Source organism: Callithrix jacchus, chromosome X, assembly GCF_049354715.1.
Source record: "Callithrix jacchus isolate 240 chromosome X, calJac240_pri, whole genome shotgun sequence".
NCBI lineage: Eukaryota > Metazoa > Chordata > Mammalia > Primates > Cebidae > Callithrix > Callithrix jacchus.
In genome coordinates, this window is record NC_133524.1 from 92,838,534 (window position 1) to 92,855,736 (window position 17,203).

Consider the following 17,203-nt stretch of genomic DNA (forward strand, 5'->3'; position numbering starts at 1 on the left):
GAGCATTTAATGTGTGACGTGGGTACTGCCAAAGGTATTCAGTTTTATAAGAGAAGCAGAGCATAAAAGTTTGGGAAATTTGCAGCCTGATAATGCAATAGAAAGGAAAATCCCAGGCCTGCACGATGGCTCATGTCTGTAATCCTGGCACTTTGGCAGGCCAAGGTGGATGGATCACAAGGTCAGGAGTTCGAGACCAGCCTGGCCAATATGGTGAAACCCTGTCTCTACTAAAAATACAAAAAATAGCCGGGCGTGGTGGCACACGCCTGTAGTCCCAGCTACTTGGGAGACTGAGGAAGAAGAATTGCTTGAACCAAGGAGGCAGAGGTTGCAGTAGCTGAGATCATGCCACTGCACTCTAGCCTGGGCAACAGAGACTCCATCTCAAAAATAAATAAAAATAAATAAATAAATAAATAAATAAATAAATAAAATCCCATTTTCTGAAGAGAAATTCAAGCCAACTGTAGAAATCTGCATAAATAATGAGGAGCTGAATGCTTATCCCCAAGACAAGGGGGAAAATGTCTGCACAGCATGTCAGAGCTCTTCACAGTAGCCCCTCCCATTGCAGGATAGGAGGCCTAGGAAGAAAAAGTGGTTTTGTGGACTGGGCACAGGCTCCCCATGCTATATGTAGCCTATAGACCTGGTACCCTGTGTCCCAGCTGCTCCAACCATGGCTCAAAGGGGCCAACATAGAGCTTGGGCCATGGCTTTGGAGGGTGCAAACCTCAAGCCTTGGCAGCTTCCATGTAGTGTTGAGCCTGCCAGTGTGCAGAAGTCAAGAATTGGGGTTTGGAGGCCTCTGCCTAGATTTCAAAGGATATATGAAACTGCCTGGATGTCCAGGCAGAAGTTTGCTGCAGGGGCAATGCTCTCATGGGGATCTCTGCTAGGGCAGTGCAGAAAGGAAATGTGAGGTTGGAGCCCCCACACAGAGACCCTACTGGGGCACCATCTAGTGGAGCTTTGAGAAGAGGGTCACCATCCTCCAGACCCCAGAATGGTAGATCCACTGGCAGCTTATACTGTGCACCTGGAAAAGCTGAAGATGCTCAACGCCAGCCCATGAAGGCAGGCAGGAGGGAGGTTGTACCCCACAAACCACAGGGGCAAAGCTACCAAAGACCATGGGAACCTACCTCTTCCATCCGTGTGACCTGGATGTGAGACATGGAGTCAAAGGAGATCATTTTGGAGCTTTAAGATTTGACTACTCCACTGGATTTTGAACTTGGATGGGGCCTGTAGCCCCTTTGTTTTGGCCAGTTTCCCCCATTTGGAATGGCTGTATTTACCTAATGCCTGTATCCTTGTGTATCTAGGAAGTAACTAAATTGCTTTTGATTTTACAGGCTCATATGTGGAAGGGACTTGCCTTGTTTCAGAAGAGACTTTGGACTCTGGACTTTTGAGTTAATGCTGAAGTGAGTTGAGACTTGGGGGACTGTTGGGAAGGCATGATTGGTTTTGAAATGTCAATATGAGATTTGGGAGGGACCAGAGGCAGAATAATATGGTTTGGTTCTATGTCCCTACCCAAATCTCATCTTGTAGCTCTCATAATTACCATGTGTTGTGAGAAGGACCTAGCAGGAGATGATTGAATCATGGGGAAGGTCTTCCCTGTCCTGTTCTCGTGATAGTGAATGGGTCTCATGAGATCTGATGGTTTTAAAAATTAGTTTCTCTGCACAAGCTCTCTTTGCCTGCTGCCATCCATGTGACTTGCTCTTCCTTGCCTTTCGTTTTCTGCCATGATTGTGAGGCCTCCCCAGCTACATGGAACTGTAAGTCCAATAATCCTTTTTCTTTTGTAAGTTGTCCAGTCTAGGGTATGTCTTTATCACCAGTTTGAAAACGGACTAATACAGGCTGTATAATTACTACTTCTGAGAGATACTTCTACAACTGGCAAAACACTTAAACTTCCTTCAGTTATCAGAAATATCAGAGCTTGGATGATCTCTTAACCATCATCCTTCCGTATTTCCTATCTTGGTGAACCATCTGGTCACCCTAAACAGAAACCTGCGACTCCTTTTTGAGATGTCAATCTCTTTAGATTCACAGATCCAATCTATTTTGATTCTGCCTTTTTGATATACTTTGAATTTTTTCTAAGGACCTGTAATTAGTAATTCCAATCTTTTCTATCAATTCTCATTTCTACTGTCTTAGTTTTGGTTTTAATCACTTGGATTTTTTAAATGTTCTATCTAGACAACCTACCACCATCAGCCTTTCCTCCCCAAAATGGTCCTAAATATTCTAACAAAAGGATCTTTCTAAAATTCAAATATTAGGTCATTAAAAAATTCATCAGCCAGGCGCAGAGGCTCACGCCTGTAATCCCAGATATTCGGGAGGCCAAGGCAGGTGGATCACTTGAGGTCAGGAGTTCAAGACTAACCTGGCCAGCATGATGAAACGCTGTCTCTACTAAAAATACAAAAAAAAAATTAGCCTGTGGGGGTTGGTGGGCACCTATGATCTCAGCTACTTTGGAGTCTGAGGCATGAGAATCACTTATACCCAGGAGGCGGAGGTTGCCGTGAGCTGAGATTGCACCACTGCACTTCAGCCTGAGTGACAGAGGAAGACTGTGTCTCAAAAAAAAAAAAAAATTCATAAGTGATGCTCCACAAACTTTACAATAAAGCTCATACTCCTTAACATGGATTACAAAGAACTGGTCTTTACTTACCTCTCCAACTTCATCTCTCTAGCCACTTTCCCTTCATAACCCCAAGTAGTTTGGTCTACTTACAGTTTCTTCACCTTGAACGCATCTAACTCCGTTAACTCCATGCCTGTGCACATGCCATTGTTTCCCATACGGGGAATGCTTTTCTTGAACTCTCTCCTACCAAATCCCAGGTTTGTTTGTTTGTTTTTTCAGACAGGATCTTAATGTGTCACTCAGGCTGGAGTACAATGGTACAATCACAGCTAACCGCAGCCTGGACCTCCCAGGCTTAGGTGATCCTCCCGCTTCAGCCCCAAGAGTAGCTGGGGCTACAGGTGCATGCCACCACACCTGGCTATTTTTTTGTATTTTTAGTAAAGATGGGGTTTCACCATTTTACTCAGGCTGGTCTTGAACTCCTGGGCTCAAGTGATCTGCCCGCCTCAGCCTCCCAAAGTGTTGACATAATAGGTATGAGCCACCATGCCCAGACCCCAGTATTCGCTATTATTATTTAGAATTGCGTTTAATGACACATAATCGGCACAATAGAAAAACGACAATAGTAGCTTAAACAGAAGTCCAGAGGAAGTAGACGTTGCATAATATAATCAGGGTCTGAGACTCCTATCATTTTTTCTAAATCATTATTATAATGAGGCTTCAAGATGGTGGTTCCATCTCTAGGTTTCGTATCTGCATTCCAACAACAAAGAGAAGAGTAAAGAACCTGTCAGATATGGTCACTAGGCTTAGAATGGTGTATAAAGGGGGAAGCAGATTTTATTAAAAAATTTAGAGTTCTGCTTGTATGTAAGAAGGGAAGAATGGATATTGTCTGCCACATCCTTTTACCTGGTTACCTCTTACAAGATTCAGATCAAGCTTCACCTTCTCTTAGGAAGTTTTTCATGACATCCTAAGTCTAAGTTCAAGGTCACTCTCTGTGTTGCCAGATTGGTGCATGGAAAAGAGAAGGCACTCAATACATTTGGTCGACTGTATGAACGAATGAAAGTTCCCTTTATTCTTTGTGCTTTCAGCACAGTATTCTGGAATCATCAGTTTATATGCTGACTCCCTCACAAACCTGTAAGTTTTCTAAAGGCCAAAGCTGTGCTTTATTTACCTCAGTATTCCACGGTGTCTGAAATACAGTAATCATTTAGTAAATGTTTGTTGAATGAATATGTGATTGAACACATTTTAAAATGAGATTTCATAAGTGAGTGAAGTATTTAGAGACACGAAGATTAAATTCATCCTGTGTTGAGGAATAGTAGCAGAGATCTATCTAAATAGAGGTAGCACAGTTATATATTAATCTTAGTGTCTAGCCTTAGAACCCTAAGAGCTAAAGAATCCTATAGCTAAAGCCATTGAATTTCTGCTTTTGAGTTAAACCTCTTCCCCAACTTTTCTGAAACTATCATCTCAAAGATCAGTACTACCACCTTTATTTTAGGTTTCATTCTGACCTCTTGCTGTTGCAGAGCCTTCTCCTTAGTTCAGCTAAAAACTGGGTTCTTGTCATACAACCAGGAAAGATTAGGCTCATGGACACATAGAAGGGTGAGAACAAAAAAGGGAAAAAACTCAGCAAAGAGAGAGGTTTTTCTGTTAACTGGCCCCATCTCACTGATTGAATCCCAGGTTACCACCCCCGAGCAGGAGAGGCCAGGCTCCTCCCCCATGCAAACGGCAAGAAATTCCCAAGGCCCCACCCCGTCCTTCCAGCGCGCTGAGGTTCTCCAGGGGGCCCTTTTTATTTGGCTGCCCCATTGCCTTGTTATAACCCATCTTAGCTTCATGCTTAACTTGGAATCCATGTTTAATCTTTCTTTATGATTTGAGTCTGTCTGCTTTGAACCTTATCCTCATTACTTGTTCCTTCTCATCTCATGTCATACCTCTTTTACACCAAACATTGGCCTGACTGGACTTAACATAGCATCTGGGCTCTGTTTTCTGTACCTTCTTCTAATGCTTGCTATTGGGATGTCTAGACTGCCTGACTCCCTGCTACCTGCTACCGGTAAGACTGTTTAGATTCTCAGCCCAAACTTCTCCCTCTCTGGCTCATTCAGTCAGTGAGAACAAAGCCTGGTTCTGACATGTGTGGGTGAGGCTGGGTTTACCTAATGAGCACTTTATCAGAGAATAGCTGGTGTGTCAGAGATAAGCAGACGTCTTTTTTTGAGACAGAGTCTAGCTCTGTTGCCCAGGCTGGAGTGTAGTAACACAATCTCAGCTGGGATTACAGGTGTGCGCCACCATGCACAGGTAATTTTTGTATTTTTAGTAGAGACAGGGTTTCACCATATTGGCCAAGGTGGTCTCAAACTTCTGATTTTGTGATCTGTCCACCTCGGCCTCCCAAAGTGCTGGGATTAAAGGCGTGAGCTACCACGCCCAGCAGGAAGCAGACACTTGATAAGAGGTGGGAAATATTCAGATAGTTGAATGAAACCAAATTCTTACTAAATACATAATGAAGTGTCTAGACTAATTTGCATGATGCTTTCTGTTTCTTAAAAATCTTAGGAAGCCAAAAACTCTATATTTCTTTTTCATACATATGGTGGCTACTATTAACCTTTCTATTACTGACTTATGATTGCAACTGCAGGAAAGTGTATATTTAGTATTTTTTACAACACTCAGTGTTGCCTTATTTTCTCTGGTGGCAGTTGTTAATTAAGTGCAAGTGTCAGAAAGAAGAAAAAAACCTTACGTAACTGTTATTTATGAAATATCACTATATATAAAGTCAGATCCTCTCCTTTACATAGGGTGGCTTAAACTCTATGCCCAGTTGTCTACACAAAGAACAGCTCCTCTTTGCTCTTAGTATGCTTGTACACAGATTCACCTGAAATAATGTGTATGAGGGTATGTAGCAGATAATTCACGTCTACACAAATATTGTGGAAGTGAGCAGATTCATTCAAGTTTCTATGACTCATACATTGGGGCCTACAGACACTAGTTTTATTATTACAAAGCATAGGAATGATTCCTTCTTCTCAGCTTTTGTAAACGAGACCTGCTAATTTTCTTAGTCTTATGTCCATTGGTTAACAGTGATTCAGCTATAGTCAACTTTAACTATTGCAGCTTAAGGATGCATAATATAAATAGCTAGTGCTGGGATAGATGTGCCAAAGTGTGCCATCCCTTATCCCATGCTGCTGTATGTCTTAGGACTACAATTAAGTGTGAGTAGAGGTGACATGTGCAATTCTCCCATTCCTATCTCATTACTCTCATATAAGTTAAATCTTTATTGAGAGCCTGCTAGGTGCACAATCCTGTGCTAGATGGAGAAATATAAAAAACGATACTGGGAGGCTGAAGTGGGTGGATCAACTGAGGTCAGGAGTTCGAGACCAGCCTGGCCAACATGGTGAAATCCCATGCCTATAATCCCGGCTGTTCAGGAGACTGAGGCAGGAGAATTGTTTGAACCCAGGAGGCCGAAGTTGCAGTGAGCCGAGATCATGCCACTGCACTCCAGCCTGGGTAACAGAGTGAGACTCTGCCTCAAAAAGAATACAAAAACCTAAAAGAATTTGGCTAAAATTTATTAGATATGATTACCAAAAACATAATACATAAAATAAAAAATAATAAATTGGACTTCATCAGAAATTTTAAAACTTCTGTTATTCCAAAGACACTAAAGAATATAAAAAGACAAACCAAGGACTGGAGAACATCCTTGCAAAGCATGGATTTGATAAAGGATTGTATCCAGAATATATAAGGAACTCCTGAAGCTCAGTAATAAGTAAACACACAGTCCAATAATAAAATGGGTGTGAAAAAGAGGTAATGAGACCCAGTAGGTCTCATTGCTCACTTACTGCACACCTCCAAGAGAACTTGGAACCATTATTCATCACTGGACATCCTCTGGGAATGTGGTATTTGGCTGATTCTTTATGTTAATGATTGAGGATTTTATTGTATGCACCTAGAGCAATGTACTATATTATACCATCTTGCTTTGCACTAAATCAAGATTGATGATGTGAACCTGATTTCATTGTTGGGGTCTTGAGTTTTGATTGCCACAGCTGGCTGCAGGGCAGAATGTAATGTGTGACCACCCTTCCATAGAAATTTCACATCCTGAGACTTAAATCGCCTTCCTTGTATAGAGTCTTCACATATGTTTGTCCTTTACAGTTCACAACAGAGATAAAGTATATTCTCTGAGACCCCAGATGGGAAAGTGCTGGTAACCTGTGCCTGACCACTCTGGACTCCACCCAATAGACATCTTGTTACTACTGCGCTTGCACTGTATACTTTTTCTTTAACTAATGTGAGTCGTGAATAAAACCTGCTATTGGGTTTTGTGAGTCCTTCTAGTGAGTTAGTGAACTTGAGGGTGGTCTTAAGACCCCTGAGACAGTAGAAAAGGTATTTGGACAAACACTTTACCAAAGAAGATAAAAGGATGACTAATAAGCACATGAAAAGCTGCTTAATAAGCTTAGTCACCTGGGCAATAAAAAAAAAAACTACAATGAAATACTATTACATGCCTGTTAGGATGACTAAAATTAAGATTGATCATACCAAGTATGGCAAGGTATGCAAGGTGTGGAGAAATTGAAACTCTCATGCACAGCTGACATTAATATAAAATGGTACAACCTTGGGAGGCTGAGGTGGGTGGATCACCTGAGGTCAGGAGTTCGAGACCAGCCTGACCAATATGAAGAAACCCCATCTCTACTAAAAATACAAAAATTAGCCAGACATGCTGGCTCATGTCTGTAATCCCAGCTACTTGGGATGCTGAAGCAGAAGAATTGCTTGAACCCTGGAGGCGGAGGTTGCAGTGAGCTGAGATGGTGCCACCACACTCCAGCCTGGGCAACAAGAGCAAAACTCCATCTCAAAAAAAAAAAAAAAAGCACAACCACATCAGAAAAACAGTTTGGTAGTTTCTTAAAAAGTTATGCATCCACCTGCCATAAAATCCAGCCATTCCATCTCTATGTGTTTATCCAAGAGAAAAGAAAGCATGTGTTCATACAAAAGCTAATATATGAATATCCATAACAAATTTATTTGTAATAGCCAAAAACTGGAAACAACTCAAATATACATAAAGAAATGAATGGAATAGCACATTGTTGTATAACCATTCAGTGGGCAACTACTTAGAAACCAAAATGAAAGAGTTATGGATCCACACAACAATATGAATGAATCTCAAAATAATTATGAGTGAAAGAAGCCAGACTAAAAGTGTACTTATTGCCTGATTGCACTTATTTAAAACTGTAGAAAATGCAAGTTAATCTATAGTGTCAGAAAGCAAATCAGTGGTTTCCAGATTGGGGAAAGGATATTGGGAGAGGCAGGATGACAATGAGAAGACATTACGCAGCAATGAATGTATTCATTACTTCAATTGTGATGGTGGTTTCACAGGTGCATATTTATTTTAAAATTTTCAAATGTTACAGTTTAAGTATGTGCAAGTTCATTATATGTCACTTGTACCAAAACATAAAACTAATCTATGCTATTTAAGAAAAAATTGGCTTAATGTTACAGACTCTTGTGTCTCTGCTGTGTTCCCAGCAATCAAAATTGTTTCCTCTGCAAACAATAGAGGAAGGTAGAGTTTCAGACAGTGAGCAAGGAAAAAGGGGCTGGAGAGTACAACTAGAAGTTATACTAGCCCTTGCCCCAAAGACTGGTTAGTAGGGAGAGAAAAGCAAAAAAAAAAAAAAAAAAAAAAAGAGCTCCAGGAAAAAATGGGAGGGAGTGGGTCTAGATGAAGCATGATTGGTAAAATGTTCATAATCTGTGTAGTTAGATGACAGGTATAGGGGTTTTGTTATAGAAAAAAATAATATTAGCTCAACTCGAGTTAATAGAATAACTAAAACCTAAAATATTTGAAAGTGATTGTATCCTGGGAATGAAAATATGGGAAAGAGGGGCCACCATTATTTACTGATTACATTTTTACTGATTATGTTTGTATGTTGATTTGTTAAAAGCAGTTTTGCAGAAGGAGGATTAATAAGTCAACATCAGACGTGTTAAAAAATGTTCTCCTTCCCTTGTGAAGTCACTAAGTTTATAAATCACTTAATGATTAATGTAGTAGTTTAGCTATTTTGATAATCACTTGTTTCTGACAACTTAAATTTTTTCAAAATTCTGATTTATCTTTATTTGTACTGTTTGGGTAGAGGAAAGGAATTCTAAATTTGGAAATTATAAGTACTCAGACATTTGAAAGTGATTAGGCTTTTATTTAAGAATATATAATTTTGATAGAGCTTTATGAACTGAAAGAATTATTTACATACATTTTATACATATGTATAAGTCCTGGGCCCAATATATATAAGTATATTGCCTTGGGCTGGTCTGGTGGCTCACACCTGTCATCCTAATAGTTGAGGAATCAGAGGTGGAAGGATTCCTTGAGCCCATAATTTTGAGACCAGCCTGGGCAACATGGAAAAAACCCATGTCTACAAAAAGTAAAAAGAAAATTAGCTTGTCGTGGTGGAGTGTGTCTATTTTTCTAGCTACTCAGGAGGCTAAGTCAGGGGAATCCCCCTGAGCCCAGGAGGCCAAGGCTGTAGTGAACTATGATTGTATCACTCCACTCCAATTTGGGCAACCCTGTTTCAAACAAAGAAACAAAACCAAAACAAATACCTTGTACTTCTTGTTCTTCTAGGTGAGCAGCATTTTTATCGTATTCTATATCACTGTGATCTCTCTTTGCATAATAGGGAGAAAAATTTCAGAAATGAGATAATTCAAGAAAGGAAAAGAATGTCTTCATATTCCTCTCACTTCATCACTCTACTTTGGGGGAGTCTTTGACTAAATAAAAACTGTATATATATCTTATATATATGTTATATATATGTACATATATGTATGTATATGTATATATATGCATGTATATACATATATGTATGTTATATAGAGAGAGTTATATATATATATATGTAAAAATTTGGGAGATTTTGGTTTCTGAGGATTTAAAAAAGATTCTGAATTTATTGTGAATTCCAAATAGGTGTAAGTGAGCCAAATGGTACCCTAACTTACTAAAGGAATTGATTGCTAATAAACCAAAGAGGGTAAGAACACAAGAAATGCTGTACTGAATCATATAAGCATCTCTTTAGAAGTGATACTAAAATAAATCTTTGTAAAAGAACCCTGTGCTTCCATTCAAAGTAATCAACCTCAAAATATTTTTCAAAACACCTCAATATCCCAAAACATCCTTTCATATATTTTTAGGAATCTATAATCACTGAATTTACCTAAATCTTTCTTTGACCTATTCAAAGTGGAGGGTTTGCAGCAAAGTGTTAAAGGCACAAACTGCAGTCTGTTAAATTAAGTTCGGCTTAAAGCTTCCTCCTTTTAAGTTCACCTCAAAGGGTTCTCCATACATAGTGAACTGTAACCTAACTAAATGTGTAACCTACTCTTGTACCAGTCTCCAAGGTTCAGCCAATCAAAAGTGGCCAGCTGTTTGTTATATGTACATTTTCATTGTCACAAAAGAAGCAGCAGTTGAATATAAATTTCCTCAGCAAGGCAATTTATTTCTATAGAAGGGTGCGTCTCATAGATGGAGCAATGGTGAGTGCATACCTGGACAAAAGTAGGAAAGGGGTTCTTATTCCTGATGCAGGTAGCCCCTACTGCCATGCTGTTCCTCTATTAGCTAGGGTTAGATCACACAGTCTAAGCTAATTCCAATTGGCTGTTTTAATGGCAGCAGGGTTACGAGCCAGAATGGCAGGGTGGGTAGTTTGGTGGGAAGGATGTTTACGGGACAGGTCAGAGCAGGTGACCAGAGGTGACTCAGGTCAAAAGAGGGGACCAGGGCTGGTGACCAGAGCAGGTGACTGGAGCATATGACCAGAGCAGGTGATCAGGATAAGTCAGGACAGAGCAGGGGACCGGGGAAACAGATGTGAACTACTGATTAGAACTGGTGGAAAAGGTTGTTTACTAAAACTATGGGGAAGTTATTCTTTAAAATGGAGAATTAAAGGATAAGGAAGCTGAATACACTGACATACTGATTCTTTGAAGAGAAACTTGGAGTTCACTATATCTAACATGTTCAAACTGTGTGCAGTGCAAATAAGACAAAAACTCTAATCAATACAGCTGTTTCTGTATCTCACTTTCATTTTCTGTACATCACTTTACTTTTTCTGTCCATAAATTACCCTCAACCATGTGGCAGTGCAGTAGGGTCTCTCTGAACTTATTCTGGTTGTGGGGCAGGGGGTAAGGAGTGGGGAGAGTTGCTGCCTGATGCATGAATCATTATTTGCTCAATTAAACTCTTTTAAATTTATTACAAGTTTGTCTTTTAATACATCAAACAAACCTGGGTCAGACTCTTAGACTTGGACAACGAATTTCTCTGTGCCTCGGCCTCATCATTTGTAAAATACAGATCACTAAAGTAGCTACTTCTCAAGTATGTTGTGACATTCAAGGAGAAGATTCATGTAAACAACTTAGCATAGGGTCTGACAGTCAATACTTCATATGTAAGTCATTGTCATTTTGTATTTTCAGTGTGTATGTTTTCTTGGTATTTAAGTTTATTAGTACCAGATCTACTCATTAAAAGAAAAATTCTTTTTATAATAAAGGCTGAGCTTTAAAAGGATGAAATAGTCAATCATCTACTTGGTAAGATTTCTAAAAGTATCATGAAAATACCAACCCCTTCATCCCCCTACTTCCCACATAAACACAGCATACTCTTCTATTTACTTCCATCCCACCAATAAAGCACCATCTCTTTGCTGACTTGGTGAAATTAAGTTCAAAATTCAAGTGTTCCCAGGGCAAGTACTTTTGTACATTTAAACAATAGATTAAACAAAGAATCTAAGGCTGATTTTGATTCACTGGAATGAAGAGGCTAGCAAAGGACTGAATGGTAGAAGCTGGGTCAAATAATGCTAGTAACTACCAGGAAAATCTAACTCTCCCCTCATTAATATCATGGTTAAGGAAACTCTATTTAGTGCACTGTTTCTCAAACAGTTCTGACACATAGAATCACTTGGGTCATTTGTTAAACACTGAACTCCCAAATCTTCCCGCTGGGATTTTGTAGGTTTAGGATAGGGCTCAGGAATCTGAAGGTTTAATAAGCATCCCAGGGATTCCTAAGAGCTGACAAGTTTGAGAAGTGCTGGAGTTATTAGGAGCCCAGGGTTTGGAATCAGACTACACCTGAATTCAAATCCTAGCTCCCCTTCTTGGAGATGGCTGACCATGGAATTAATTAGCTACCCTCAACCTCAGTTTTCCTCCTCCCAAAATGTTGCATCGGGATTAAATAAGTTAATATATGTAAGATATTTGTCTCACACTGAGCACCAAAATAATCGTTGGCATTATTATTAAGTGCGTTTAGCTTCAATTCATTTATACTTACATATGAATCCTTAGTCTCCTGGGCAAGGTGCTAAAATGGTCAATTATTTTCAAGAACTTTCTGTTTGCTCTCCAACACGTCCTTATCTTTGAAGCCAGAGTTAGAGAAATTAGCATTGTTATTGTGATTAGCTGTTGTGGGTCACCTTTTATATATTTATGCCTTATCATGTAAATTAAGCATTCAGAGTGTCTGAAGATTCCAATTCATATCCTCTACCAAAGGCACTGGACGTCAACTGTCCCTGAAATGTTGATTTTCATCAGTTACAAGGTTTTCAGACTTTAGCCTTCTCTTTGAGTTCCAACTTGAAAAGACCCAAGAACACTCTCCTATAAGTTTCAGTTTAAGCACGGCTTTAAAAGGGCTTCAGAGTTTGACCTCCAGGATAGAAGGGAGTAGGTGTCAGAGAAACAGAAATGGACAGAGAGGAGAAGAGAAAGCAGGGATAAAGTTAAAGACATACCTACAGCAACAAGGAAAACACTGAAAAAGACACTACAAGACAGATTGACAGTGCCAGATAGAGATTGAAGGAGTTAAGGAGACAAAGACAATGATGGAGAAAACAGACAGAGACACAGAGAGAGATAGACATAGGGACTTACATAGGAATAGAGATAGGCACAGGCACAGAGAAAGAAACCAAGATATGTGCTAGGATGAAAGCTTCTCTTGCTACTAATACAAGTAAGTTTCACGTAGGGAATTTCCCTAGCAATTGAGGAAAGGGCAAATTCATTCATTCCAAACAATTTTAAAGTAACTGCTGTAGGAAAGCCACTGCTAGGTACCATGTGGAAATACAAGCCTTCCATCCCCTAGATGGGGGAATGAAAGTGTGAGAAGGCAGAATGCAATAAGCAGCTTTAAAATGTGAGGCCCTTCAAGGCCTGAGAAGGAAAGAATACATTCAGTTGAAGGATGAAGGAGGTATTACAGCATTGGTGCTGGACCCAGAGGCATGAGTACAGATTTACCAGATGGAGGGGGTAGGAATTTTCAAACAACAGGAAGAGCATTAGTAAAAACAGAGCAAGGAAAACAAGGGGCATGTTCAGGAAAGAAGGAATGGTATAATTTGGCTCAAGTTTAGGTTATAAGTAGGGAAAGAGTGGGAAAAAGTTAAAAAATCATTTTGTGTGCATGAGGAGGAGTTGAAGGTAAGATTAAGGAGAAAACAAAGGTTTTTGGACAGGGGAGTTATAAGCCTGTGGGAGGGAAGAATTAGGAGAAGGGGACCTGGAAGGTGGAAGTGGAGACATGAAGGAGACTGTTGCTATTGTGTGCTCTGGAAGTTAAATCCTGTCAAATGTCTCCTGATCATTCTTCCTACCCGTTCTTTCTTTTCCCTAGTGTCTTCGTCATTATTTGGTTGAATCAGTAGTGGTATAAAGTGTTTTTGTTGTTGTTGTTGTTGAGACAGACTTTTGTTCTTGTTGCCCAGGCTGGAGTGCAGAGGTACGATCTCGTCTCACTGCAGCCTCTGCCTCCCGGGTTCAAATAATTCTCCCACTTCTACCTCCCAAGTAGTTGAGATTACAGGCATGTGCCACCACACCTAGCTATTTTTCTTATCTTTAGTACAGATGGGGTTTTGCCATGTTGGCCAGCCTGGTTTTGAACTCCTGACCTCAGGTGATCCACCTGCCTTGGCCTCCCAAAGTGCTGGGATAACAGGCGTGAGTCACTGTGCCCTGGCCAGTAGTGGTTTAAAGAGTTAATTGGAGGTAGAGGATGAGGTTAATGAAGGAACTGAAGATAGCTTGTAGGTTTCTAGCCTGAGCAGTTGGGAGGATGGCAATGTCATTGACAGAAATTAGTTTTGAGGAGATAGGTTTAGTTTTTGACATCTAGTGTTAGGGATGCAAGTGAAAAAAGCCTAGAGGTGGATTATGATGTGTTCCAGGAGAATGACTGAAATAGGCTCTTTGGGAAGAGTTCTCACATACCTTCCTTTAGCCATGAGGTCCTTTTTTGTTATACTCTGGAACCACGTTAAGATATCCTAACTCTTGGTAGTAGATTCAAATTACTTCCATTCTTCTACTTGACTGTCACCTCTATGGCAAAGGCACCCTTCTGGACCCAGAGGGAAAAGAGAGAAGGAATTAGTAGATAGTCATAGAACGTAGACAGTAAGATGATATAAAAGGTGTTCTCTTTTTCCAGGAGAGCATGGTACCTGCCTGCCGAGATGCATTACTCTGACTAATGAGCACCGAGTAATAGCACATAGTGTGAGAACATATGTGGCAATGCGACATGACTCTGTGTCTATCTAGGCTGTCCTACTTTGCTCCTGGAGCTAGGGAAGTGGTATTCTGCTGATTTGTGGACAACCGATAGGAGTAGTAAAAATGGCTAAGACAAAATCCTACTGTCTCCACGTGGGTACTGGCTTCTTCTTGCAGGACTCTTTAACCACCTTCAGCCCTTCATGATGGGGCGGGGAGATTGGCAGAGTGGGGCGGGTTGCTATAAATATACACGGAGGGAGGTCATAAACGTTTGGCTGTCTCAGGACCTGTTATCACCTACTTCCCACCATAGTAGCTCTTGCTTTCCTCCATCTCCGAAACCTGCAGGTGTTTATGCCAACCACATTCAATGTAAAGTATCCCTTAAGTATCACAAAAATGTATGTATCTTTGTCATTTAAAATAGGTACACTCCAAGAATGGGAAATAGGTTCCTGGGTCCTCAGCAAGTTACCAAGACCTCTGCCAGTTGCTGGATACTCTGAAGTAATCGATCTGGTACAAAGGCTCTCAACTGTTAAAATATATCAGAATGACCTAAGGGAGGCTTTTAAACATACAGATGCTCCGGCCCTCCTTATGATTATGATTCCTTTAGTTTGGGGTTAGGACCTAGGAATGTGTATATTTAACAAGTTTCCTAAGTGATTCTTTTCACATTGTTACCAGCAAATTGAATTATTTCCATCTTGACCTTTTATGACATGAAGTTGGGTCCTATAGGCCTTATTCCCTAATTGTATTTGCACCGTCAATCAATGAGTCTCAAGGAAAATCACAGAGTGGAACATTTGAAAATGCATATTATCAGGCCTCATCCATATCTAGTCTATCGGAATCTCTAAGAACAGTGCCCTGGAATCTGCATTCTTACAAACACCACAGTCATGTGCAAGACACTTGTCTGGAATCCACACTTTGAGAAACACTGATCTACATATGGAAAGCTAAACTTGACGCCCATTTTCAGGGGTGACGAGGTTTACGGCACAGTGGAAAGAGGAGGTAGATCTGATTGGCTGTTGAGTCACTGTGGCTCAGTGGACCAAAAAGGTCATGGTTTGAATCTCAGCTTCAGTAATGTACTGAGCCATGGTTAGTGTCTAGGCAAATAAGGCCACATGACAGCTGGAGAAGACTGCTAATTAATTAAACCTGGTCTAAGGGCAGGCCACCAACTGGCAGACACAAGATCTTTTTCAGTTGGAGAATATGAATGAGAAAAATCGGGAAGATCTGAAATATAAGAACTTTTTATCGACTTCTCAAACACCTCTTGGTGTTTAATTGTTTTAGAGCTCAAGAGCGGTTTCCTCTATAACAGTATCAGAATTGACTCCTGAATTATTATTCATTGTTAAATTATGTTAGGAATGCATTTGAAATTCAAGAACAAGGTACACAAAGTAGACACTATTTGAAAAGGCATTCAGACTTTTTTAAAAGTGAGGAAGAAATATTTTTTCAGTGATATTTGAAAAATGGACACAATGTTTGCATTTTTCAGGGTGTGTATTTTGTGAAACCATCTCATTATTTTATGGTAAAATTTCTTCAACTGTGAAAAGCCATGGAAGGTAGGGCTGGTTTGCTTTTCTATTAATGGGGGCGCCAGAGAGCATAGCTCTTGCAGTTAAACGGACAGTGATGAGGTCACCTGATGGGAGTGCCCTCCAGCCACTTCTAGGCCCAGGCCTGCTCCCTCAGGGCCAATGGGAAATCGATGAGGTCACCTGATGGGCGTGTCCCTGGTGAGGCTGTCAGGACGTGCATGGTAGGCCGTTACCACGGGCGTGCTAGGCCGTTACCACGTCAGGGCTAGGCCGTTACAATGTGATGATGCGGTGGCACGAGGATGCGCATGCGCATGGGACTGGATCCCCAGCCAATGAGGGGTTTGGCCCTGGTCGCTAGGATACACCGTACCAGACGCCGTAACGGTCATCTTGAGAGGTACCTTGTGCTAGAGCAAGCCGAGCTGAGACAGGGCACCCAATACCCAGCATGTCGGAGAGGAGAAGCCGTAGAGGGTCCTCTGCTGCTGGCCGCCGGGGGCATACCCGCTCTCGCACTGCCCGAGCGGAACTGATATTTTCCGTTAGCAAGATGGAGCGTGGTCTATGGGAAGGCCACTACGCCCAGCGCCTGAGCGACAATGCGCCAGTCTACCTTGCTGCTGTCATCCAGTATCTGACGGCCAAGATCCTGGAGCTGGCGGCCAAGGAGGCCGACAACAGAGGAGAGAGGATCATCACTCCGCGGCTGCTGGACATGGCGGTTCATAACGACGGGCTGCTGAGCACCCTCTTCCACGCCATCACCATCTCTCAAGTGGGTCCCGGCCCGAACTAGCTGCTGACGACGCCAGCATCCTGGGACCTGGCAGGTCCACTCATCCACCCACCTGGCCCCAAAACCTCTGGCCCCAAAACCACCACCCCCACTCCCTTCCACTGGCCCCAAAGTCTCTTGGGCCTTCATTCATTAGTTCTGTCAATAAAGTGTTTAATGGAAAAAAATAAAAAGAATTTGAGATTTAACATATACAGTGGTTTTTTGTTGTTATTGAGAAACATTTGACTGTTAATTATGAGCCTTAGTCATAATTTTCTTGCCTCTGCCTCCCGAGTAGGAGAGATTATAGGTGCACACCACCATGCCTGGCTTACTTTGGATTTTTAGTGGAGACAGGGAGGTTTCGCCATGCTGGCCAGGCTGGTCTCAAACTCTTGACCTCAAGTGATCCAGCTGCCTAGGCCTCCCAAA

At 41.2% G+C, this 17,203-nt stretch overlaps 1 protein-coding gene across 1 annotated transcript; it reads left to right on the forward strand.

Moving 5' to 3' along the window:
- The first annotated feature begins 16,380 nt into the window (after window positions 1-16,380).
- LOC100411065 (histone H2A-Bbd type 2/3-like) lies at window positions 16,381-16,981 on the forward strand. Its single transcript, XM_002763820.6, has one exon. The coding sequence runs from the start codon at window positions 16,442-16,444 to the stop codon at window positions 16,787-16,789; it is 348 nt and encodes a 115-aa protein (XP_002763866.3). The 5' UTR covers window positions 16,381-16,441; the 3' UTR covers window positions 16,790-16,981.
- Window positions 16,982-17,203: the final 222 nt, after the last annotated feature.